Below are 26,486 nucleotides of genomic sequence, written 5' to 3' on the forward strand. Positions count from 1 at the left end.
CTGCTCAGCTTCACTGCTTTTAAGGTCTCTTCCTAGTGCAGTTCAGTCAAAATGATCCAGGTGAGCTCTAGCACTTCTAATAGTAAGGTTTGGGATTTAACTGACCTAAGAAGTAGCCACAGCAACAGCTGTGGCAGGAACTGGAGGTCACCTGTTACAGGAAGGCTGTGGTGAGCAGTCTGAGATTGAGCTGCAAAGCGTAACCATTTAGCTGGGCACAGCTGTACTCAGAACAGGCAAAGCCGTTTCAGTGCCTTCCCAGAGCAGTTCAGGGAAAACATGAAGTACCACTGCCTCTGCTGTGCTAGTGCTCAGGATGAGCCATGGGGCTATCAGCCTTTCCCTTCCTCAAGTGTGAATTAAAACACAAGGTTTCTATCAGCATGTGTGGATGTTGTGCTCCTTGGGCACAGCAGTAGTCCCCATCTAGTAGTCCCAGTTTGGTAGTCTATGTTAGTATATTTGCTGCCCAGATGTAACACACCTGATGGAGTTTCGTTCCTTTGCTCTGTCTGTGCCCCTTTGTACCGCACTAAATACGCTTTCCGTCTTTCACGTAACAGCTCCCAGTATTTGTGAGGTTATCACACCTCTGCAGATGATTTGAATGCTCTGTACAACATAATTATTTTTGTATTTCCTCATAAAGCTCTTCCCATGTTTGTGTTCTCTGAACTCTGCCCAGATTCTCATCCCTTTCATTCCACTGTTGAGGTTGCTGGCAATTTTTCAAACTGCAGAACTGTCAGAGTATAAATCCCTGCTAGATGAAGTGATCATCTCTGCTTTTAGCTACAAATTGTGCTGACCTGCAACTGCTGTGTTTCAAGATAGCATTGCCATCCACACCCTCCATCTAGCCTGAGTAGGACTCATGCTTCAGTGTGTTCTTGCATCCTATCTCTGTGTCATCTAGGCCAGTGACTTGACCAGAGGATATCACAGCCCCCTTCCACCCACACTTTACAAGCCCATGCTTATGTGTTATATTTAGTAGCTCATTTCTTTTCTTCTTCATATGCATAATTTCCAGAGGGGTGATTCAGGGCTGCTTACTTACCTGAGTATTACGCATCTTTCTACAAGCACTGAATTAGGAACCTCTCTCTGAAATGAGGAGCTATCTTAAAAATTGACTGAGACTGAATATAGCCTAGTGCTAATAAAACTATCAGTTTAATTTAATATGGCTATGACTGTGTAATAAAGCAGATAGGAGAGAACTTACCGCAGTAGGTCCTGTGCTCTATGTATTTGATGTGTCTAGTTTACCATGGTGCATACCACTGCCTACAGATCATTAGTTTTGATGGTAACTAGAACTGGAGCTAATCACTCACTCCTCTGATTCTCTCTTGCTACTCCATATGCTGTCATTTATTATTAACCTATGTCAACAGCCCTTCCAGTAATTTATAAACCATATTGCACTGCTCTTTACACCTGATATTATTAAAAGTAACATTTCCAGAAAGCTTTTGTGAAACAGTACATTGATGACAGCAGTTATGGTCACACTTTTATGTGCTCCCTTTTCTTCTTGTACTTTTAAGCTTTTGGAGATGCAATCACATTTAGAATTATATCCTTGTAGGTGTTTCTCAGCAGCTGTTTATTGCCAGACACCAGCCAAAAATCTGCAGTTGTCATCAGTGAGAATTTTGACACGTAACTCTCTGAGAGGTCTGTGATTCTTTTGTCATTGTTATTCATTCTGGCACTTAATGTATTTCTTCATGTATTATACCATCATCCTAAGAAAGTGATTTAAAGTTCTGAAACTCTTAGTACCCAATTATTTTTTAGAGTAAAAAAAAAAAAAAAAGTCAAAAAACAAACCCTGAGGATTTTTGAGTATATCTGTGTAGTCCTCTGATGAGGTCATGACAAAATACAGACTCATGTCTCTAATTATAGCAGGGGGATTGGAACTAGATGATCCTTAAGGTCTGTTTCAACCCGAACCATTCTATGATTCTGTGATCATGTCACTTGTAAGAAACCACCATAATAGTCCACATCTTTCCATAAACTCCAGAGTTTCTCACAGACTGCAACAGAATATTCTTTTTTTAGTTAAAAATTGGCTAAATACTATCAGATTATAATCACTATGGTGCAATCAGTAGTTTTATTTACTGAGAGTTATTCTTTCATACAAAGACATATACAGTGTAAGTGGTCTACTTTAGGCATAGAATTGAACGAGGTACATTAGCAGCTAAAACAGTCACTGTCCCCAGACAGGTCTTTTCTAATTTTTCCACTAAACTATTTTTAAAAAGTATAAAAGCATATGATTCTTCTTGAAGAAGGGAATGCATGTCTTTGTATAAAAAGGATCTATACGTTTTTATTGTAAAGGAATTGGAGAATTCACCTTCATAGATTGTAGACATTATTATTGGACTTTTGCTAATTTCTTAGATTTTCTCAAAGTATTTGATTAACCTTAGAGATGCACCTTTTTGTATTTTCTGGTCTACATGCAAAAGGTTTTGTTAGACAAGGAATAACAGATTTAGTGATACTCAGAGATGGTATTCCATCTTCTATTAAAATATAGGCATTCTGCCTATCCTGAGGTCTTAAGTTTTCATTGAAAGCAGAATGACAGTAACATTTACTAAAATGTCTCAGCTTTTGAGATAGGGAGGTCTGACACCTGGGAAGAACATGCAAGCTAAGTACCTATTTCTGTGGCTTTCTTGAAAGTGAGATAACATGATTTAAAAATACTTTATTTCAGTGTTCTATGATCTGAAAACTTAGATTTTCTACTGCTTCATAATTTTTTCCTTTTAGAAAACAATGAATTATCTTTCTTTTCTCTGGATTTCCGATGACCTTATGACAAACACAACTTGCCTTGGTTTAGGCTGATTGGTCAGTTCTAACCACCAGTGTTTCAGTACTTTTACACTTAGCATTTGTGTAAATTTGTAGCTGGTAGATGCAGGAATTTGAATAAGGCTCTCAATTTCAGAGCCTTGCTGGACAGATTCACAACCTGGTAAACTTACGATTGCCTGACTCCCACACCCATATTTAAAACCTTTCATTTTGAAGCTCTGCTGTGCATGCTAGCTCAAATTAATCAACTTGAAGTAAAACAGGTTCTGAAGTTCAGTCTGGGCTTCTGTGCCTTAAAATGTCTTGTAATGTTTTGCTGGGGAAATATTAAGTCCAGCCTGAGCCCTGGGCACCTGAGTCCAGCTCAATACTGCGTAAGTTTAGTGATAGCTGCCAGCAGACAGAGCTCTGCTGAGCTCAGAGTTAAAGTTTAAGCTACTTAAACTGAATGCAGAATACTCAGGCCACTGCAACATTAAATAATTTGAGGCTTTCTGACTCAAAGATGACTATCAGTATGTGCATGTGAAAAGATAAAATGTTTTCACTGAAAATTTGGATACTGGTGGATTCTGGCTTTCCCGTCTGCTGCCATGCTTCTCTTACCTCCCTGTTAGGGATTGAAGGAGACACGAAACTATTGTATCTGGGTTTAAGTTATACAGTCTGCTCTTTAGTTTTCAGTTGCTGGATTTCTTTACATAAAATTCACTCCAATAAGAAATAGAGTTTATTGATAAACTATACCCATCATCAAATCCCAATCTATTGGTGATATCATTTCACCCTTATCCTTTTGGAAGGGTTTTCAGTCTCTCCATCCTCAGTTTCCAGATGGATTTAAAAAAAAATAAATATAAATAAAGAATTCTAAATCAAAGAATCAGAAATTATCTATACAGCCTATGTAATGCTTCCCAAGTGAACTAATGTCAAAGCGAAGTATGATTGATAACAAAGTGTAATGGAATGTATTGTACATATCATACATGCAAAAATATTACAGGTTTCTTTAGCTTTACGTTTAACATTTGTTAAATGAGCAGAACTCAAGATGCTTTACCAGGTGAGCTAAGGCAGTCTGTGAAAGACACAGAGAAGGAAATGTTTTCCCTCCATAGGTTTCTCAGGAGAAACTGAGCAAGACTCACTGCTCTGAGGTAGATCTTTGCAACACTGGCAATAAAATACAACATTTTGCTGTAGCCTCCCTCTGAAAACTAGTATGCCCTTTGGATGAAACTGAATGTGAAGAGTCCATTGACATTCTGTTTAATGTCTTCTGTCTGCTTTGCTGAAAGTCACTTCAAGAGTGCAGCCCTCAACATATATTCAGCATGTGAGTTTATTTTGCAGCCTATGTCTCCAAGGACCATTATGGCCCACAAATGGGTAAGGTCTCAAAACTAATGTGGCAGGTCCAGAAGACAGAGCTGCACAGCGCTGCCCTTCTGTGCGGTCTTGGCAATAAACCTTAGGAGTCCCCAGGAAAAGTAGAGTCATAGGAGCAACAACCTTTTATTGCTGGCCAGCCTTAGTTTCTCCCCATTTTCATATTGCACACCGATTTTGACCAAAACTGGAACTTACGCACTGTTACTTAAGGTGAAGGAAGTTTTCCTTAACAGCCCTTGCTCTTGTGTTTTAAAATGGTCATTAGTTCTCCTTCTCGGCTTTAATCTTCTTCACAGGCTTTCCTCCGTGTATATCTCACACTTTCTTATTCTATATGTGTGTATCTCATGTACTTCTTCTTGTATCTCATGTACTTCTTATCTCTCTGTCCCCATCCAGCAAACTCTTCTGCCGTCTGTCTCTTCATCAGTGTCTGAGACATATGTGTAAAATTGAGGTTCTCCTAAAGGATGTAAACCTAGCCCGGAAGGGATCTGCTTGCTGATATAAAGATGGTAAGAAAGGAGAGAATTTTTTTGTATTTAAGTGTCATGGATATAATTTCATATCTATGTAAAAAAAAAATTTATAGACTGGCATATTCTTAGGGTTAGATGTCCTCTTTTGGTCTGAATTGAAAATCAGTTGCATTGTAACTGAGGTGGTTTGATTTCACAGGTACCTTTCCCAGACGTAGCTTCATTGTACAAGTGCCAAATGGAGTTTCTTACAGGAGAGTCACTTGGTGCTGCCTCAGACTAAGGCAGATGAAACGTGTTACAGTCAGTGCCTGGTCTTCTCCAGTGGGTTGCCCGCTGCAGTGGAATAGCATATGAGCAGTAGCACAGGCTGTAGAAGCCTGTTTGCTAGAGAATGCCATCATTTCTCATGGTTCATTTGACAGTCTCCAGAGACTAAATATTGTTAATCGGGAGCTGTCTAAATCATTGCGTCTCAGATTAAGATCATGTCAGTGTTTCTGCTATGTCCTGTTGTTTGAAAAGATGAAGGAAAATGATGCACCATACGTAGAGTTCTCAAACAAGGCTTTGGGCCAGTAATGTTTAAAAGTGACTGAAGATGCCTTTTTGTCCCCCATAAAATATTTCGTGTATTTTTATGCAGAATATATGAATTTAAAAAATGTCAAGGAAACATATTTGTTTGAATTATGCTAAAAAAAACCAACCAAACAAAATTAGTTTAACCCTGAAGAATTTATGTATCTTTCTCACACCCCACTCTTGCTCTATACCACAGCTCAACTAGCATTGCTTCTGAAAGTGCCAGTGGCATATTGCTTTTGTCTCTGTAGACAGACCAAGCTGTAGGGACCACACAAGCCAGAAGCATGCTGATGGAGTGACTTGCTGGACACTGGAAGGTGTCTAGACTGAATTTATGTCCTGAGACACAAGTAAGTCTTGGCATATGTTTACAGAAGAAATGGATTGTTTTGAGGATAGTCGGGAAATCATTTTCAGAATTTGTACTATGCATTTACAGAGCAGCTTGGTCTAAATTACTGTCTGCAGATAAAAGGTTTTCTTTTGATGAGTAGGACCCACGTGACAGGAGGATTGTAACCATGACTTTCAGGTTTAGGAGTTTTGCAAGCTGGGTTATCTTCCTTACAAAGAATTCTCCTTAGTTAACCTCACAGTTATGGAGGTAAAAGCAATCCATTTAATGTCTGGAAAAGTGTTTTATCCATTAGAGGAGTCCTAAAAAAAGATACATAATCATTCATGAGGTTCTAACAGAAAAGATCACTATCCACAAAAGTATAACAAAAGCTAGATAAGGAGGAAGACATTGCTTTGGAGAGGAGTTAGCTTCCAACTCAGTGTAGCAAAGGGGGCCATTGGGTGCAAAGTCATTAATTGTTGAGGATAGAGAAGGAAAGTGATTGTAGAAAAAACTGTGGAAAAAGGATGGAGGGAAGACTGGAAATCAGTGTCTTACTGAGCGTTTGGCATCAAGGAGAAGCACACATTTAAGATGTGCTGGGGTTTTATGATGGGGAAAGGAGTGAAAAATAACCCTCAGTTATGGATTTGAGTAATAGAGTAAATAGAGATGTACAAGGGAGAGGGAAAAGTCTTCAAAGGAAGTTTAAGATCTGGACTTTGAATGTGTTAAAATTCAGCTAATTTGAAGATGTGTGTTCTCTAGAAAGCTGTGATTCAAATTTTTTATTTCTTTTTGAACTTATTACGGAGTTGGGGAAGAAGGGTTCAGGATAAAAAAAAATCATTTGCTCATTCTGCAGCTTTTATCTGCAGGACTAGATTGGTTTAATTTGGAATACAAAATTGAGAGATCAGATTAAAGTTTATTTTTAAAACTGGTGTTTCTGCCTTTCTAAGCTAGCTTCTGCCTAGAGGTTGTAACACAAATGTTTTGGTCTCAGTATATGCCAGACTGCCAAGTGCTGCTTTTTCTGCTCACGACCAGGGTGGCCTGCCACCTGCTGAGGTGTTTCAGATCACACAAACTCTTTTAGGTTGTTTGTTCCCCCTCCATGACTCAAATCCTTTCAATAAATAGTTTCTTTGAAATTGCTTGCTCTGAGCCCAGTTTCTGGGCATTTCAAAAGCGGAGTTGTTTGCAGCCAGTTACTTTCTTCTTTTGGCTGCAGTAAAGACCTTGGAATTTATTTTTTTCCTAGGATATTGAATTTCAATGTTTTATCATTTTTCCCCCAAGGAAGATACGAATGTGAAATAGAGAAGTTTTCTTTCTGGAGCCTGGCCAGAAAGAGTGCTTTCCACCTGAGTTTGGATGGAATATATTCAGGTACCTTGCTGAATTTGGGCCAAGATTTGTAACTTGGTTTTTAAGTGAACAATAAGTTAAAACCATGCATGAACATTTTTTTCTTAATTGTGAGACTGATATTTGCAAATAACTTATTTAGTAATTACCAAGAAGTACTGAACTTGATGAGATAACCTGTTCATAAAAAGGAATCAAAGCACAATACCCATTCTTATTACTTGGCCCACTCAGATTTTAAATTCTTTGATGTGAATTCAGAAAGAGTTTCTATTAAACGGTGTTCACAAATTACACTATTTCTTTATAATAGGGCATAGTAAACAAGAATTTGTAAGTGTGCATGGCTTTGTTTAAGTATGTATGGCCAGAACTGAGCACAGTCATTCAGGTGCGGCCTCACCAGGTTTAAGTAGAGGGGGAGGATAATGCCCTTGCTGCTGCAGCCAAGATACCCTTGGCCTTCGCCACAAGGGCATATTGCTGACTCATGAACAGCTTGGTGTCCACCAGGACCCTCAGGTCGCTCTCCACAGAACTACTTTCCAGCAGGTCAGCTCCCAGCCTGTAGTGGTGCATGGGGTTATTCCTTCCTAGGTGCAGGACTCTGCACTTCCCTTTGTTGAACTTCATTAGGTTCCTCTGCCTATCTCTCCAGCCTATCTAGATCCTTCTGAATGACAGAACAGCACTATGGGGTATCAGCCGCTCCTTCCAGTTTCATTTCATCAGCAGACTTGCTGAGGAAGGACTCTATCCCTTCATCCAAGTCACTGATGAATAAGTAAACATTACTGGACTCAGTATTGACCCTTGGGGGACACTGCTAGTTACAGGTCTCCAACTAGACTCTGTGCCACCCATCACAACCCTGTCAGCTCTGTCATTCAGTCAGTTTTCAATCCATCTCACCACCCACTCATCCAGCCTGCACTTCCTGAGCTTGCCTATGAGGATGTCATGGGAGACAGTATTGAAAGCCTTGCTGAAGTCCAAGTAGACAGCATCCACTGCTCTTCCCTCTATCGAGCCAGTTGTCCCGTTAAAGAAGGATGTCAGGTTGGTTAAGCATGATTTCCCTTTGGTTAATACATGTGACTACACCTGATCACAGTCAGTGTCAGCTGACCAGAGACCCTCATAGCATTAGCTGACTGTATCTCATAATTCCATTGAGCTGACTATAATGCGTAGTCATTGTGATTGTAAATCAGTGGGAAAGAAAAGAAGTGCATTTATCTCTGTGGAAAAAAAAAGTATTACTCTAGCTTAGTATTTCATATTCAACTACACTCATTGACTGGCTCCAGTAAGTTTGGAATATTAATGAGATGAAGACCAACATCTTTAATTCAGGGAAAGCAACAGGTAGTATATAAGCAAGGGCTCTCAGAATAGTCAAATTGACACTGAAAGCATTAAAAGAATTCTTACCCTGATTTTCTTATACGTAGGTACCAACAGTAGTCAAGTTGTTGAATCTGAATTACTCAAATGTTACTAACGGCATCCTACATTTCCTTTAAATAGTAGAACTTTGCATTTTGTGGTTCTCACTTCTTCAATATGGATCTCTATTTACTTTCACCACAAATTTTGAATATAAAATTTTCATCTGTAGACATTCGTGTTCAGATTTAAACTTTCAAAGATTCATATCACTGCATATGATTTGCATGGAGTTCGGTCATCTAATTCTTCTCTGATGTAAGCGAGGAATATTTCTATATTCTGTGAATGTCTACAAAAACAGGCTTATATAAGTCTGAATTAGAACTGCATCAGGGCCTACAGAATAGCAAATCGAGACTTATGCACATACTGGTTTCACTCTAATGAAGGATCCAACCTAGTGCATGCAGTCAGTCATGGATATTTGGAATTGCTCCCAGGTCCCAGTTTACATGTGGCCTTATCAATCTTCATTAAGAAGGCATTCTTAGGAAGTACCTTGTTACTATTTTATACCAGAATTCTAGATTTTCAAATTTACATTTATATTTGTTTAGAGGACACTGTGGTAATTTAAACATCTCTTGGTACTAAGATATAACCTAAGGCTGTTTGCTTTTCCTCCTATTAGTATTCTTGTCTTGCTGGGGCAAGCAGTGATCCAGACACCTAAAGACAGATTAAATAACCTGTAAGAGCAGCTAAATATAGAGAAATTGGCTACACAGAGCCTAAGATAAGTTCCTACATTTGAAATATCAATTGTGCTTTTCAGATCAGCCTCAGATTCTCCCAAACTGAGTATCAGTGAACAACTCCCTCAAGACTGTGAATGTAATTAGCAGTAAATACCATTTCTGATAATTCTTTGAACTGTTGCATGTTTAGCTAAAAAAAAAAAAAAAAGAAAGAAAGAAAAGGAATTATTTTTCAAATAAGAGCTGTTGCACTTAGGAAGCACCTTACTTTAGTAGTTATTTACAAATGGCTTTTGTGTGTACATAGTGAATATACCGATGCATTTTTATGGCCCAGGTCAGGTAGTACTGAAATTAAATGCGTCAGGTGTATATAACCAGAAGAATGAAAAGGAAAAAAGAAAACAATTCATTAAAGTGTCTGAATATGTTGAAGAATGGGATTTTCCTCATTTCCTCATGCTAAATTTACCTTTTAAGATGTACATTAATATATGAAGAGCTCCCTTGGAATGGTCACCTGATTGTACTGGCTTAAATGCAGTGAGAGCACTGAATGGAGGATTTAGTCCCCTGGATTTATGCATCTAATTCACACCTGAATTTTAGGCTCGCAGACAGTTTTCCTGAGTGCCCTCATGCCATTAATTATTGGTTTAGAGGGCAAGGGTCCTGGAAGGCTTTTACATAGAGCTCATGCCTTACCAAAATTTAGCATCTAAGATCTCCTTGAAAGAGTTCCTGCTTTTTCTGTATCTGTTTTGGAAGCAGGCACAGATACAGGACATTTGTGTCATAATGTATCTGTTATTTGAGTGGGGTCCCTTCAGGTAAGGGATTGTTTCTCCTTCCATGCTTGCAGACCACCAAGCTCAGCTGAATCTTTTTGCAGTGGCTTGGAGCAGCACTGCAATGTAAATACTCGACCCTTATATCTCTGGTGGCTCTGAAAGTCAGGATGAGAACCTTACCTGTCTGTGGGCCCTCTGCTGGGATAGCCATCTCCTTTGCGTTGTGTGGTTTTTTGCTCTAGGTACCAGTAAGAAGTGTTGTCAAGTGCAAGGGCTGTGTTTGGTGATGCTCAGAGGAAGACATCTGAAGATAAGCACTTCCTGCGTTACTTTGTTCAGAAGATAAGTTCTCGTATCGCAAGCTGTCAAAAGCTTTGTGGATTTAGTATGGAGGTGACTGACTCACGGGTTTTAAAGTCTGTAGGACTGGATGCAAATTACATCCAGGCTGTTCCTTCACTTTCTCCACCTCCTTATATGACACCCATTTAGGAAGCCCCAGTACTAACCATTACCTGCTCATCCTGCTAAATAAAAGCAGTTGGTACGCTTCTCTCCCAATATATCTGTTTAGGCAGTAAACCTAAGAGAATCATACCACTTAAAAAAAAAAACAAACATTAATACTAAACATCTCTCTAAACAGTCTTAGAGTTTTAAAATCAAGTTCTGGAACACAGCTTTTTCTTCTTCAGTTTGTATAAAGTTTCATTAAAAGTTCTGCTTTTATGTTTCATATTGTTATTAAAAGCTTCTTGGCTGAAAAATCATTTATTCGGGGTATCAAATGTTTCATTTTGGTGAACAATACTGAGGTTTCTTTCAACATGAGGTATAATGGAGATGACATTGCCAAGAGAAGTTAAATTATTACTTCCACATTATAAATCTGAATCACAGAGGTTTCCTGGGTACATTTTTTTTCACTGCAAATGTGAGTTGTAACAGAAAAATTAGCAGTTTTCAGGAAGTATGCATCTAATAAAAGGCACCTTTATGACTCGTCATTGCCATACACACACATTTGCTTCTAGCAACTGTAACATACATGTGCACTTGCTAATCTTCAAAAAAAGAAACAAAGAATATTCTAAGTCCATGAAAACAAGAAAACTTGTAAGTGCCCTTAAAATAATGTGCATATTACAGGATCTATTCAGAAACTTTTTCAGTCATGGAGAGATTTTGTTCTCTTCAGTGTTTCTCAAGAACACACTCTTAATCTGTTTTGGCTGATTAATATCAGATTCAGAGCCTTTTCATGATTTATTTTCATAGAAACAGATGTTATCATTTGTGGTGGGATGGAGACATATTCTGGGTATTATGTAACCTTCTTTGGCATTGACTTACATGTTTTTCCTTCATTTTGCCACTGTATTGTAATTGTACCCAAATGGTTCTAACGTGGTTTCCATAGATACTTAGCATGTTCAGACTTTGTGTAATATATGCCTTGGTCTCATAGACAGCTCTTGTTTTGAAACTCTGAAATCTGCTGCACCTGTAGTTTTCAAATCGTAATTAGTACTGGTACAGCAGTTTTGCGCCCATATTTCAGTGCTACCCAGCAGCTCTGCTTTTGTAGCCTGTGATGAGTTAGACGAAATCGCTGCTTGCTACCAAAGTGTTGATAGACTGCTGTGGGCTCAGTCAGTGTGAACCCCCTCCGTATTTGCAGGAGTGTCGGGAGGAGAGGTGAAGGATTGAACATGAGGCTGCAGCCCAGGCAAGAGAAATAACAGACAATTTGGGAAAACTCTATAACTGTGAAGGACCTGTTGAGAAACAACTAGATGCTGAGTCCTCCCTAAAGATAGTCTGGCTTGACATGACATTCTTATGCTTGTGTTATGGTTTGTGATTCTTCTTTGGGAGTTGCTGCTCTGCTTGGGCCCTGCCAACAAACCTTGAGATTTTTTTAGTTAGCTTGGTCCTAACCAGGAGGCTTGTCACAGCATTTGTAGCCAACTGATTTGAACATTTTAAGTCACTGGTAACAGATACATTCTTTTGTGCTCCCGCAGTCTGTTTCTGCCTCTTGAGATGGAAAAGAAGGACCTTGCTGACACCAAGAACAGCTCTGCCTTGTACATACACAACTCTTTGACCTGTCTTTTGTGGAGGGCTTTTCCTCTTCTACAGACTTAATTGCTTGCAGTGTTTCTTGTAAAGCCTATTGGTTCAATGACCATCCTCAGCTGGCAGGGAAGGCAAAGGAGTCTGGTTTCTTTTGAAGTGAAGATGATTGTTACTTCAAAAGCAGGCCAGCGGATGGGCCTGGACTGGGAAACAACATTTCATTTGGATGTTTTGAGAGGCTTAAAAACCTCTGGGTCACAGGCACAACCTTTGTAGGAAGTGGTATGCTGTGTAAGACACAGTGAACAGACTGAGGACCCCAAAAGGTACAAGAAAACATCTTTTGCCAGATGTATTTTACAAGCCCTGCTGAGATTAATACAGGAGCCTGTGCTGGAACTAAGCTAGGACAATGTCACATAGAAGGATGAGTGCCCCAACCATTCACTGGAACTGGAGAATCAAACCTGCGTCTGCCATTCCCACTCATTAGCTGTATTTTTTTGCAGTGGAGAAGTACAGGAAGTAAGAAATGATTACCTAGTAGTCCCATCTTCTTGCTTTAACATGTAAAATTTCTGCTCTGCAGGCCATCCACAAGTGGAACAGATTACAGCTGCATGGCCCTCATATTTCCTTCACCAAGTTGCTTGTGATATTTTGGCCAGAATTTAAAAAAAAAAAAAAAAAAAAAAAGAAAATTAGAAGAGGAAAGATTCAGATTATATGTGCAGGGGTTTTATCTCCCTTAGAGAAATTTTGAGTAATTCCTTATTACACCAAAGCAGTTCAAAACTATTCAAAAGAAAGAAAATTATAAGTAGAGACTGTTTGAAATCTTCAGCCTTTTGCAGCTATAAACTGATGTCTACATGGCCAGAAAAGGAAAATTATGGACATGGTCTTTATCACCTCATCCTACAAACTAGACCAGAAGAAGAAAAAGCATGGCTAATAGAAAAAGATAAAAATAAAAAAATAAAATAACCAATTTCTGAGTTTCTGTATTTCTAAATTTAAAACTAATATTTAAGGAAAAGAAATCGTCAATATTTTTAATTTTGCTTAGGTTTTGCTGTTAACCATAGCCAACCTCAAATTTGGCACAAAACTGCAGGCTGTTCAAAACAGAGCACAGGCCAAATACATGCTGTAGGTAGACTAATACAAATTTTTAACAGCAATTAATTTTCTCTATAGTCATACCCTTGAAAGGATGCTGCAGACTTTCCCTTGTATGTTTGAAGGTGAATATGCTGGGATAATTGCATTTTATTGTTGCAAAAGAACATTAGCCTCTAGAGGAGTCTGACTCCTGCCAGGACCACGTTTGCTGTTGGCTCACAACAGTGTTGATGTCAATGCAGCTGCTCCATCTGACGTTTTAGCCATTCATCTTTAGATTTCATTCAATGTCTACCTGTAAAGATACACTCAGAAAAGTAAAAGCACTGGCAAGTTCTGCTTCTGATTGTGGAAGAGAGGAGTGTGAAGATTTAGATGACTGTGGGTTTAAACCACAGCTGACAGATACATTCTTTGCACGTAAATGTGTTGATAAAAAATAGGTTGTATGCAGAAGAATAGACATTTTTAATACGTGAGCCCAACAAAACATGTTACAGTAGCTGGGCTTAGCTGTCTGAAACTAATACTTCACGGTAGTAATTTCACTTGAGAGTAACAATAGTATCTATTCCCATTCCAGAGTGGCAGTAATTCATGACAGCGTATTGATTTGGAAGATTTCTATCTACTTTGAAACATAAGAAGGTTTTGAAATATAAGAATTAGTATCTCTGACCTCTTTGTGGTTTTCATCATGATTTTCAGCTTTGGTTTCTTGCAGCATCAACCTTAAGTTTATTATAGGTACTAAAATCTATCTTCAGGCTTGTGGTGAGGGCAGCTACAAATGTTGGGTGTTAGCTTCTGTTCTAAATATCCATATCAGGGTTTTCTGCAACCGTGGGAAGTTGCTGGGCCCACTACCTGAGATGGTGCCTTCCTGTTCCTGTGTTCCTGACAGAATTCTTTGAGCCCTTCAACAAAATTGTCCAGGAGGTCAGATGATGTTTACTTAAACTTGACAAAGCATGCTGCTGAAGCTGTGGAGGACTGTCATCAAGGACTCAGTAGCAATGGACTCAGGACAAACCAAGGATAAATGGCAAGGTCTAAGAGAAATTGACCAATTCATCTGTTATAAGCATTAATTTCTCAGCTGGGTAATTATGAAAGGAAAGACAGCATAATTTGCAGATGATTTTAGGACATTAAGGGCCAAAGACAGGAAGACCTTCCAGAAGCACCTACAAGGTAAATGGACAGACAGGACCCTGCCAGGCAAAATCATGCTGACTGTTGGGTAAATACCATAAGATGATTTGCGTTGGAAGGGGCCTTTAAAAGTCATCTAGTCCAAGCCCTCGTCAATAAGCAGAGACATATTCAACGAGATCAGGTTACTCAAAGCCTCATCCAGCTTGGCCTTGAACACTTACAGGGGTTTACCACCTCTCTGGGCTACCTGTGCCAGTATCTCACCACCCTCAGAGTGAAGAACATCTTTCTTATATCTGATCTAAATCTACCCTCTTTCAGTTTAAAGCCATTTCCCCCTTGTCCTGTCAGTACAGGCCCTTGTAATTGTCTCTTTCTTATAAGACCCCTTTAGGTACTGGAAGGTTGCAGCCTTCTCTTCTCCAGGCTGAACAAACTCATTTATCCCAGCACAGCCATTTTGCCTTGTGTTGCTTGATATCCACCCTTCCTGCCATAGTGTATACAGTTGTGGCAGTTGCTAAGTATGTGAGAAATGAGGAAATACTAAAATAGCAGTGCTTTCCAAACAATAGAAGTTAAATAAAAAAATTTAGTGCTTATAGCATAGTATGGGACTACTTGATATTTTTAGCCTGATCATACTTCTGTACTGCTAATCATTGTACATGCATTTGAACATCACCCAGTTTCACAGTTAAATTAAAAAGGATGAAGGGCAGTGGCCACATGTGGAGGAATTTAGAGTTACAGGTTGCAGGGCTAATGAACCCTCCAGATCTGTGGTGCAGTGATTTGTACTATGCTGTGGCACACTAGGTTTCAAAGCAATTCATACTCGTTAGCAGGAAGAGTTAAATGTTAGTTTCAGCCTGGGTGTGAAGGGAATGAGTAATTTCAGCACCCAGTATGTATATTACCTGCCTTTGTTAAGACTATCATGTTTTTAACTTGGCTCTTTTTAATTCTTTTCAGGCTTTATCAAAATAGAAATCACAGCCATAATTTACATTCCTCCCATTATAAACTGGATGTTAGGAAAGGACAGTGAAGAAATTCTGGGAAGTAAAACGTGATCTAATACATCCTTGTCGTGCTACCTGATGCATTGTTGTTCAGGATATAGGCTAAATATATGAATAAAATACAATTAAGTTACTAATTCCTGTAACACCAGTGAAGGAATGACAAGGATGAGTTAGACATGGCATGACTAACAGTAACTCCAAGATAATAACACTGGCAGAAGTTGCATGTTTTCACTTGCTTACAAATCTATTTACATTACTACTGAAAGTGATGTATTTTAAAACAGTATACTTTAAAGAACATAAAAAAGCCACCACCACTCCCCAGTCCCCATCAGAATCTCATTCTGCCAGTTAAAGTGCTGTCACAGGAGACTGTCTCTGGTGACGGTGACAGTGACAGTGCCAGCACTGACAGCCGTCTTGGTGCTCGCATGGCAAATGGCCTTCTGACAGCTTAGAAAAAATGTCAGAATAGCAGCTGCCCATTTTCTGGAGGTGTTTTACCAAGTTAATGTTGTTGCTGGTTTGAAATTAATTTCTTTGCAAAACACGAAAGAAGGCAGCAATTTGCACAAATGCCAAGAAGGCGCACGAGTCTGTGCGTCATGAATTAATTAAGCAATCACCTGCTTCTTTTTCTTCTTGCTCTCAAGAAAATGTTAAAAAATAGCAAACTAGCATGACCTTTAAAACTAGAGAGTTTCAGTGGTCATATCTAAATGAACATACACATCACTGTTTCAGGTGGGTTGGTCTTTGAATTGACAAAAAAATTACACTCCAAAATAAAAGGTTCAGCGTAACTAAGCAGAAATCAGCTATGTAACACAGTGCTATGGCTAGAATGAAAATACTGCAGAAATATTTAAAAGAAATGGCAGTGCCTTTTCCCAGTAGCGTATCTGGGACCATGTTTTTCCACGTGACATATATTTGTAATTGTAGGTTTAGTGATAAATAGTGAAAATTCCTTTCAGTTAAGGATTTTTGGCTTCTTCATCCAAATATGACATGCAACACTATACAAACTTTGTCCCTGTTGAAAAGAGGAAACAAGGGGAAGCTGTCTGAGGGTGCATCAGAGGGTGGTACGTGATGGAGGGAGTTCAGGAGCTGTGCAATGTGGGTGGCCTGCACCCAAGCCTGTATTCAGTTCTCTTCTTGCCCTGAAAGGGAATCCTTTTCACCCAGTATGGACAGCAGCCCTCTCCCCTTCTTGGGGTCAGGCAGATGGCTCAGAGCAAGAGGGAGGGAAAAGAGAGTGTGTGAAGCTGCTTCACCTGCTTAACCAGGTCTAACATTAACCAGTTGTCCTCTAGTCAAACCAGATCTTATGAGAAGAACCCCATTCTCTGCATTTATTTTTTTCTTTTTTTAAATATAAGTGCTGTTAATGTCATCTTATTTTCTTTTTTTTTTCCCTAGAAATGAGAAGAAATATATAAGCAGATACTGGAAAGAGGTGAAAGTTGGAGACTTTGTGCAGCTTCGCTGCAATGAAATTATACCCGCTGACATACTGCTGCTCTCCTCAAGTGATCCTGATGGGCTGTGCCATATAGAAACAGCTAACCTGGATGGTGAAACTAACTTAAAACAAAGACAGGTGGTGAGGAGGTTCTTAGAGCTGGTAAGTTGCCATTCTTAACTCTCACTTAAGGTAAGAATTTGTTTCAGGTAAGTAAACTGTTCACCAATCCACTCCTTACCAGCTAAATCTGCTTGTTCTAGTAATGCCAATGAATTATTGTTGTGGTTGTCATTGAAATACTAGCACTTGCCAACAGCTGACCTCATCATAGTATCAGAAGTTTTACCATAATTTTTCCCTGAGTTTGAATAGGAATTATCTGGTGCAATTGTGTGTGGTTGGAAAATGTTGGGGGTTTTTAATGGCTTCTATTGTAGCTTGATTTTTGAAAACAGATTTTAACTCCCCAGTGAGACGATATTTAAATATAAACAACTACTTTTCCTGCCTGCAAACCAGATCAGTTTCAATTAGGAATTTTGCCTGAAACTCCGTGTTGCAGAATATCCCTCCAGCACTCGGAGCATTAAAGCTTGTAGGATTTAAAGGGACAGCATACATGCATCCTGGAGGTGTCTGTGCTGAAAAGCTGTTGTACTGCTCTCTCACTGTGCTTATCTCTCCCCAACAGCACTACTTCGAAACAAAACAAAATCCAGATCAGTTACTTTCAGCAGAATTAGAGGAAATTACCTGAAGTTTTACTTGCTTTAATAATCCTACTGAAATAGTATTCCTTTGTATACCCTCCTTTCTCTTACCTCTTGCTAGCTAACCCCAGTTTCCTGTATTTTGTTAGGAAAAAAAAATTGTTTTCTAGATTTCAGCTAAGTCTTTTTTTCCTAGTAGCTCTTCTCATTTGATAGATTTTGTAAACAGTGGAGCTGCTGTGCTTACCACATCCATTAAACGTAACTACACAAGCCTATAGTTATACTGAGGTAATCACCATTAATGAAGCTGGAATCCTTTGAATAGGATAAAAATCAATGTGCCTTCCAAATAATTCTTTATGGTAGATAAAGCCTCTCTCTGAATAGTGTGTGAAAACATGAGATAAAGACTTGTTTAATAATCAGTGATTTCCACATAGAATTTAGACATGACACAGCAGCTACTGCCAAAGCAAGAAGCCTAATCAGCTACAGGCCAAATGTTTCAAAAACTTTTGGTTGTTTCAAAGCAGCTGATTGAATTGCTTCTCCATCGTCCCATCTCCTTCCCACTGAATTTTTTCCCAGTGAGTAGAACTCCAGGGTGGTACTTAGATGATGTATCCCGCTGCTCTGCCAGCATAGACTTCCTACATGACCTCAGGCAAATTATGTAGGACAAAAACTATAGATTGCATATACACTACTGAATAGAGGGATGCTTTCATGTTTGTGGTTACGGTTACAAGCTAAAGGCACATCCCAGCTCTGTCCCAAAGGAAGACCTGGGAATGTACCAGTTCCTCCCCTCATCCACAGCAAATGGTTGGATTTCTGTGATCCGAGACTATCTGACACACAGCAGGAGGTGCTGGTAAACAGTGTTGAAGTGTCTAAGTACAGATCATCACAAGACTGGCTTTCAAGAGCCTTGGTGCCCTGAGGAGTCCCTTGTACTACATCAGGATCCCCAGTTTCCTGTGGCAGAGTCATGATTCATCACTAGGAGTGTGATTCTTGGAATCTGTTGGGCTGTGAGGGAATCTGTCGACCCTAGAGCTGTGAAGCCTAAATGCATGCCCAAGCCATCAGTTGTGGAGTCGCTCTTCTGTCTTCAATCAGTAAACTCATGCGTGCGTTAATACAGCAGGAAAACCAGGAGGGAATACCCCTGCAATCTCATGTTTGGCATACTCAGTGGGCATTAAATTGCTGATCCAAACCAGGCAGCTGAAGACTTCTCAGTGGCAAACAATGATAGGACAAGGGGAAATGGGTACAAACTGGAACACAAGAGGTGCCACTTAAACTTGAGAAGAAACTTCTTCTCAGTGAGGGTGACGGAACACTGGAACAGGCTGCCCAGGGAGGTTGTGGAGTCTCCTTCTCTGGAGACATTCAAAACCCGCCTGGACACGTTCCTGTGTAACCTTATCTAGGTGTTCCTGCTCCGGCAGGGGGATTGGACTAGATGATCTTTTGAGGTCCTTTCCAATCTCTGACATACTGTGATACTGTGATACTGTGACTTCGAGTCTGGGTTTTGTACAGTTTGGCAATACCTGTAACCTTTAGACTGTTGTATGGAAGTGAGTAGCAGTGCCTTTTCCTCCTCGAACAGTTAAAGGTTATTGGAGACTGCACTGGACCTGATTAGGCAAGAAGGCTGAGGAAACAGTGTCCACCTAGGGAAGCAAAGCTAGGTTCATGTGCCAAGCAGCTTAGCACATCAGGGTATATGTGGCGTAACTTGCTCAGTATACCCAGCTTTACTGAGGAAGTCAGATATCATACAGATAAGAGTGAGCTTAGAGTCAGCCTTGTAAACACCTACAGCACTTTGCATTTCTAATTCATCCTCCTTCCAAATCTTTGTTTTCTGTATTATGATTATAGAGCTTTTATATCTCAGAAGTGTGCTCTAAGATATGTAGATAAATAATTTTTTAAAACAGATTTCATATCACAAGATGCCTAGCTACAGTAGCAGAGAGGTCTATAATAAATTGTCAGTCATTAAACAGGGACCAATGACAGAAAGCTCATTCATTCCAATGGAAACAGTACTGGGCCCCAAGAAGTCAAGTATTGAAAGAGAGCTTGTAAGAAAACCACATGTGACTACCTCCCGTCTCTTAAAATAGCCAAGAAGCAGGAAATACCCAACCCTCGTTTCCTGCATCAGCTAAATCACAGGGAAAGTGCACACTTTCAAGTATCAAGTCCTCAGTCCTCAGCAGCTGCAGCATCACAGACTATCTCTGTAACAGCGTCCTTTAAGATATCCAGCAGAATACTTGCCATCCTTGTTAAAGTTTTGGCCAACACCTGTCTGACCACACTGTTAATTCATGCAGCAGCATTAGCTTCCTCATTTCATGCTAGTAGGGATAGGATCTTACTTGTTTTTGAAGGTGTTGCTCTGCTGAGAGGCGCTCAGCAGTGGGATAGGGGGAGCTGTTTTGGAAATGTTGGATGAACAGTAGGCCCACAGCCAAATACTGTGGAATAAGCAAGGCGATGCCCGTTTTTTGGAATGAAGTTCAGTTCCTATCTGAGTATCTCTTAAGTGGCAAAAACTGAAGAGAGCTTATTGTTAGATCTCATAAAATACTTTGGAAGACCAAAATTCTCTTGTACCACACGCTGACCCTCCTTTTACCAAATCTCAGGAAAGTTCATTCACAAATCTTACAGGACCTGCTCCCCCACTTGTTCATGCATTGGACAAGAACACTTTTACATTTTTATATTACCTCTGCACTCAGCAGAACAACTCTCAGTTATGCTTATAGTTGTTTGGTCCTGTGTCATTCTGCAGCCCTGTTTTTCAAGCAGGAAAACAAACAGATTATATAGATCTAACCGTCTTTTTCCCACACTGCTAAACTCTTCCCCCACCTCCCTTACAGGATGACGTGCCTGGTCATGTGGCTTATCATAGGACAAGAAACACAGATTTTTTTTTTGAAACTTCTTTTTAAAATAGCTGTCAACAGCTGTCTTGAATAATGTCTCTGTAGCAGTATCACAAGTATTAAAAGAAGCTTTTGTGTTACAAAGCTTGGCCTTTCTGTGTTTCTTATATGAACTAACTGGTAATTTCTGAGCACATGCCTGCGAAGCAGGTCAGTGAAGGATAAATATTTATATACCTGTCACTCTGCTGAGCATGGTCAAGGAGCGGTGATGGGGCTAGGAACAATTGTTTTGAGTGACTTTTATGCTTTCCTTATTTTGTCCCTGCCCTGTGCCTGCCCATGCAGTTTACAGTCCCACAGGTCTGTGCTGAGCTGCTTGCCATAGAGAGCCTGGCTAACAATTTGAAGTCACTGAAGCGGGGTGTGCGCTGGTTAGTCCTCTTGCAGCTGCAGTGCTCTCTCCAAAAGCCCACTCCAGAGGCCAGCAAGCCCAGTGCTGTTACATTGGGTACAGCTGTCCTCTAGAAGGGCAGCTGTTCTGCCAGCATGTTCTGAAGGATTTTGTGTGCCTCTCTTGAGCATTAGCAGCATGTAAGATCCATAATCTCAGAGAGTAAAAACTGTTACAGTTTCCCCCTTCTAAAACTTCATTCAGAAAACTACTATTTTGATCTCTTTTTAGCCTGCCTCTTGAAGCAGCAGTAAGCAATTATAGAAGCTGTTTTGTATGCTTGTCTCCAGTGCTTTGCAGTCATCGTTTTACTCTAAACATATGCTGAGAAGATCCAAGATCAGCATTTGTGGGCTTGAGTTGGACCTCTCCAGTTGTGAATTTCAATAAACTGTTTTCCTTTATAGTGCAAGTGACCAGAAATTTTGCTTATTTTATTGCTGCTTCAATTTGTCTGAGTGATTTATAGTACACTGAGAACATACTGCTTTTTAGCTTTCTGTGTTTGTTAACGAATGTGATCTGTCTGGCACAAACCTGTACTTTCTGTATGTGAAACCCTATCAATACGTAAGCTGTGGGAAGGGTCACTGTTGTATTTGTCTGTGGCTTGTATGTCTGAAGATACCAGTTTGCATGTATACCTTTTTGTTCTACACTCAAAATAGTTAAGAAAAAAGAAAAACACTCAGTGAATAGGTAGTAAAAAGGAAGCAGATTTCCAAAGGCCTTGACATTTTTTTTCTGCAAGACTTTAAATACTATGGACTTGTTATCCAGCTACTACAGTGATAGGGTGTGATAGAAATGTATAAAGCAGTTAAAAAAGTAATTCTGCATGTTCTGTCTTAAAGTCAAATGGGTAGTGGACTGTGTTCACACTGAAACATGAACCAGATCCATGTGTGCAGCATGACATTCTTGACAGTGCAGCTGTGAGAAAGCGCTGTGCTGTATCCCAGTGTGAGTGATCTAACAGTGTTAGCAGTGACCACTAAGCATCTCTTGGAAAAAACGAGTGTTTCTTGGTATTCCACCAGTTTCCTTCTAATTTCTAAAACGCCCTTGCTGTTGCGGAGTCACAGCAGCCTTTTCTGGTATGCTGGATCTAACAGGGGACACAGTAGGCAGGAGGAATCAATGTGTTTTCTGTGCTACTCTGCAGGCTGCTGTGCCACCACACCCTCCACAGTTGCTTATGGAATGTTTTCCATCCATCTGAGACGTGTCAACCGCTCTTCAGAGAGTGGATAAGCAGATACAGCTTAGGCTGCGAGAGCTCAGAACTCCCTTTCAGGTTTCATAAACTTGATTTAGGATATTTTGATAGTATGAATCTAGACTCATGAAAAACATTTACATTTCCTTGCTCCACTGTTTTTACTCAGTATGCCTTTTAACAAAATCCACAAAGACTCACTGTAGATTCTGGAGCAGCTTATGGTTTATTAACCACTGGCCATGTCCTGGATGTTTATGTGGAAACCCTCCGTTCAGCTGAAAGCTAAGCTAAACGTAGCAGCTGCCATTGAAAAGGTGCATGTATCCTTCTGAGAGCTAGTAGGGTTAAGGGATGCATTTTTTAACTTTTCCTCTCATTTTCTCCTAAGAGCAGACCTTGTTCAAAACAAGCTTGTACCAGCATGATTGCACAGATTTAGATGAGCCTTGCAAATGACTTTGTGGCTGCTTATTTACTTTGTCTAAGAAGCACATCTGAATTTGGTGTCTGCCTGTTTGGGAGGATTCATTTGCATGCAGACTAGTACCAAAATAACTCATCAGTCTGATTTCCTCAGCAGTCTGTATGTGAACCCTTCTGGAATATGTATAAACTTAGAGCATGCAAGCACATTTGTTCATCTGTCCCAGCCTGGAAGCTGGGCTGCATTGACAGATCCAGCTTTCATTCCAGCCCACTGTTCATTTCACTTCCACTGTTTTTGCACAGGGCTGGAAGCATACTGGGTACAGTTGGACGTAGAGGAACAAGCATTAAGCTATTTACATTATCTCTTTCTTTCCCTGTGCATCGTAGGCAGAAACTGGTCCAAAAGAGAAGACTTCTAGAAGAAGGGCTGCACTGTAAGCTTGACTGCTGGTGACTGCAGGCAGCTCTATATATGAGGTACTTTATGAAGGGCAACTCAATCTGAATTGCATGAAAACAACTCACAGGGCACCTTGGTATCTCAATGTAGGTGTTTATTTTGCATTCGGTTTTTCTCCCTCACAAAATAATAATAAAAAAGTAAAAAAAAAAAAGAAAAAAAGAAAATAAAGCAATTTTCAAATTTTGGTTTAGCCTAAACTGAGCTAAGATTATTATGCAGCCATCTGCATTAGTTAAACCAGCCCAGTTTGAGAGAACTGCTGAAGTTAAACCAGCACAACTCCCAGGCAAATTAGTTTTCAACTCACCTGCTGATACAAGCTTCTTACCTCAAAGAGTCTGATTGAATCTTCTAAAGCAACACAAAAATGGGCACAGCTATACTCTCCCTGGAGCTCCTCATCTCACTAATACAGCCCTCAGGCTATGACCTGTCTGAAATGAGTGGGAATAGTACATTGTTGTTTAGACTGTAAGTGCTTTAACAGGGTAGAATCAAGCCACAAGAACAGTTGAATTTCTCTGTAGCATCTTTTGGGGGTCATCCCTTGTGTCTTTCTTTTTTGAAGTATTTTGAGAAGGTTCACAAGGCTAGGAAAAATGGCTTGAAAATTCCAGATATACACATGCTAAAACAGCAGATTAGTGCTCCATCCCACACATGTTGCCAAAATTAGATTTCCCCAAGGGAAAAGAGAGTTAAAAAAAATAACCAAACAAGCAAAAGAAAACAGTGTTTTTTCCCTGTGCACTACTGGAATATTAAAGTAAAACTGTCTTTTTATTTCTGCAGTTTTGCTGAAGATCTTAGGGAAACAAATCTTGTAAGATGTGTTTGTCAGTGCAAAATGCACGCATGTCACACCCTGTGAAGATCTTTGTCTGAGTTCACACCTTGAATGTTCAGTAAATCGCTTTGATGAGGGTTGAGTCCCTATTGAAGAGCTCTGCACCTATATTTTGTCTTTCTTTTGGATAGTACAGTGTTCAGAAATGACGTGTGGAATCTGTGGACATGTCTAGTGTCTAACAGAATCAAAGGCATGGTGCAGAGCAGGGCCCAAGCCACTGCTGTGGCAAAGTCTTGTGTGAGCTGCATCTCCTTAAAGGAAGGCTGAGAACAATTTTTCACTGTTGTTTTACCATGGCATTTACTTAGCAGTCTCACATTGGGATATATGGGGAAATAAAAAACTCAAGAATTATGGTCCACTTGCTCCTTGGTCAACTTTGAGCAAGGTTGCTGTCTTTTTCTGTTTTCCATTGTGCAGGTGTGCAGGCCACAAGTTTGACTGTTGAGAGAGCTTCATTAGGGGGACAAAGAAATCTGAACAACTGTGAGAGAAAATTTTAGATATCCTAATTTAAGCGTTGGGGGATGGGGAACAGAGGAAAAGTTAATTTCTGAAGAGTGCTGAGTACTTGGCTTTTACCATTGGCATTGGCTGTTTGTTTTTGTGGTTTAATATAGGTTAAAGGGGCTAAATTGATGAACCTAAGTTTGAATGTCTTGGTCAGGAAGAACCTCCCATCCCTAGGGTATTCCTTCCAGCACTGGTGGAACAGTGGTAAATCCATGTAAGAACATGTATTATGCCAGTACTTGTGCTGCATTTGCCCTCTAAAGAGGCAGGACATTGATAGTTGAGCATCTCTCCCTTCTGTTTCTATGAAAAAGCATCAGAAAGCAAAAGAGCATTCCAGGTCCATACAGAAAATAAAACGCTATGCTGCTTTCTAGTGACAGAAAAGTAAACATTTACATTTAAAACAAGAGGAGAATTTCCAATTATTTTTTATTATTATTACTTTTCTCATCTTCTAGCCTAATGCAGTTTTTCTGAACAAAAGTTTATTTCTGGAACTGTTTATTCCTTAGGCATACATCTCTGCCTGTCATCTGGGAACAGGAAATACCTAGAATACCTGATTTTAGAAATTAAGATTTTGTAATATAAGATTGAGAGCTCTTGATTTTAGGGCTAGGATTTTTGAGCTGGAAATATATCATGCTACACTTGTCTCTCATAACCACAACCGCGGCTGGCAGTATCAGTGGTTTGGAAAGGATGGAAAAGCCTTCTTTTCCAGAGCAGGAGGGTTCACAGTATTAAGCCACGTGTAACCCCATCTAAGATGGTATGGGCTCACTTTCCTTTGGAAGCACTCAGGTAGAGAGGGGGTCTGCTTTTCTGCCAGTAAAGGCAGAACAATGAAATGAGGAACTCCTGTATTTATCTCAGCATCAGGGATGAGAACCCTCATCCCACTTCTGTTTTCTCCACCTGCTACTCTCCAAGCCTTCTACACATTTTAGTACTAATAATGCAATGCAGGACAGCTGAAATTTGCATTGAAATGTTGCTTACATGGGAAGTGGCTGGCCTTATCTATGTCTCAAAATTGCTGTTTCAGTAAACTCATAAAAATTTCCATTAACGCAGTTATACTCAGGTTCACACGTTCCAGCTCTGCTATGACTCGCTGATGGTCAGACACTTTACATATGTGTATGTGCTTATGAGAGAGAAAGCTATGATTGTCCTGTAGCTACGTGACTGGAGAAGAAACTGTTCTCCACCCAGAACTATAGTGCTAGTACTTCCATTTGGGTTTGAATTAAAAATATCAGTAGTACATGGAGATTTATAGACAGTAGTGCTAATACACTAATTCAGCTTTCTTAATGATACAGTAATGGACTGTTATACATCAAAGCAGGGAACATTTAGCATTTTGGCTTCTAAGAGAAAGAGATGTTTAACATACGGCATGGTTAGAAAGTGTGTGTAAGTTGTCATAAGCATTTACTAGCCTGTCTCTAACTTTTTCAAGCCTGTTTTCTTATTACATTTTTGGCCTGACTTGATTAAATACCAGGTTTAAGCCATACCTCAGATGGCTGAAGATACTTATGTACCTGTGCAGCAATGTGGCCTGTATGGCTGACATCACAGGGATCTGACTTACAGGTTGCTTCAGTGTAACAGGGAGCGATAGCCAAAAGCAACAAAAAAGAAACAAAAACCAATGGGGTATCTCTTGGTGCTGCCCTTGAAGCTGTCTTGGTGATCTTTGATTCAGATAGATAACTTGATAATGACATGGAAGAAAAATTGCACAAACTATTTTATTAATAGATGTTCTCACTGTTCATCTCATTCCTGACATTTGTTCTCACTGTTTACATTTCCACATGTCACGTTTATGGAATGCTTATAGTAGTTAATGTTTGCATAAGAATCACATAATCAGAATACTTTGGGTTGGAAGGGAACCTTTAAAGACAGTCATATTCATGTATGTTTTAAGTCCACACTTAACTAAACAAAGCATACAGATTACTGAAGACAAGACTCTGCAGGAACTTTGTAAGCATTGTGCATGCCTGAAGCATGAGGCTGTCTAGAGCACTGAACAGGGAAGCAAACATCAATCCCTACGCAGTGATATG

At 39.8% G+C, this 26,486-nt stretch overlaps 1 protein-coding gene across 1 annotated transcript in view; it reads left to right on the forward strand.

Moving 5' to 3' along the window:
* ATP10A (ATPase phospholipid transporting 10A (putative)) overlaps nt 1-26,486 on the forward strand; it is a 108,395-nt gene that overhangs the window by 23,293 nt on the left and 58,616 nt on the right. Inside the window, exon 2 of the mRNA XM_061377890.1 lies at nt 16,789-16,993. Coding sequence (XP_061233874.1) covers nt 16,789-16,993 — 205 coding nt within the window. The remainder of the gene's footprint in view (nt 1-16,788; nt 16,994-26,486) is intronic.

Source organism: Neopsephotus bourkii, unplaced genomic scaffold (genome assembly GCF_033783945.1).
Source record: "Neopsephotus bourkii isolate Nb327-2 ecotype Australia unplaced genomic scaffold, CSIRO-AGI_Nbou_v1 NB_1760, whole genome shotgun sequence".
Taxonomy (NCBI): domain Eukaryota; kingdom Metazoa; phylum Chordata; class Aves; order Psittaciformes; family Psittacidae; genus Neopsephotus; species Neopsephotus bourkii.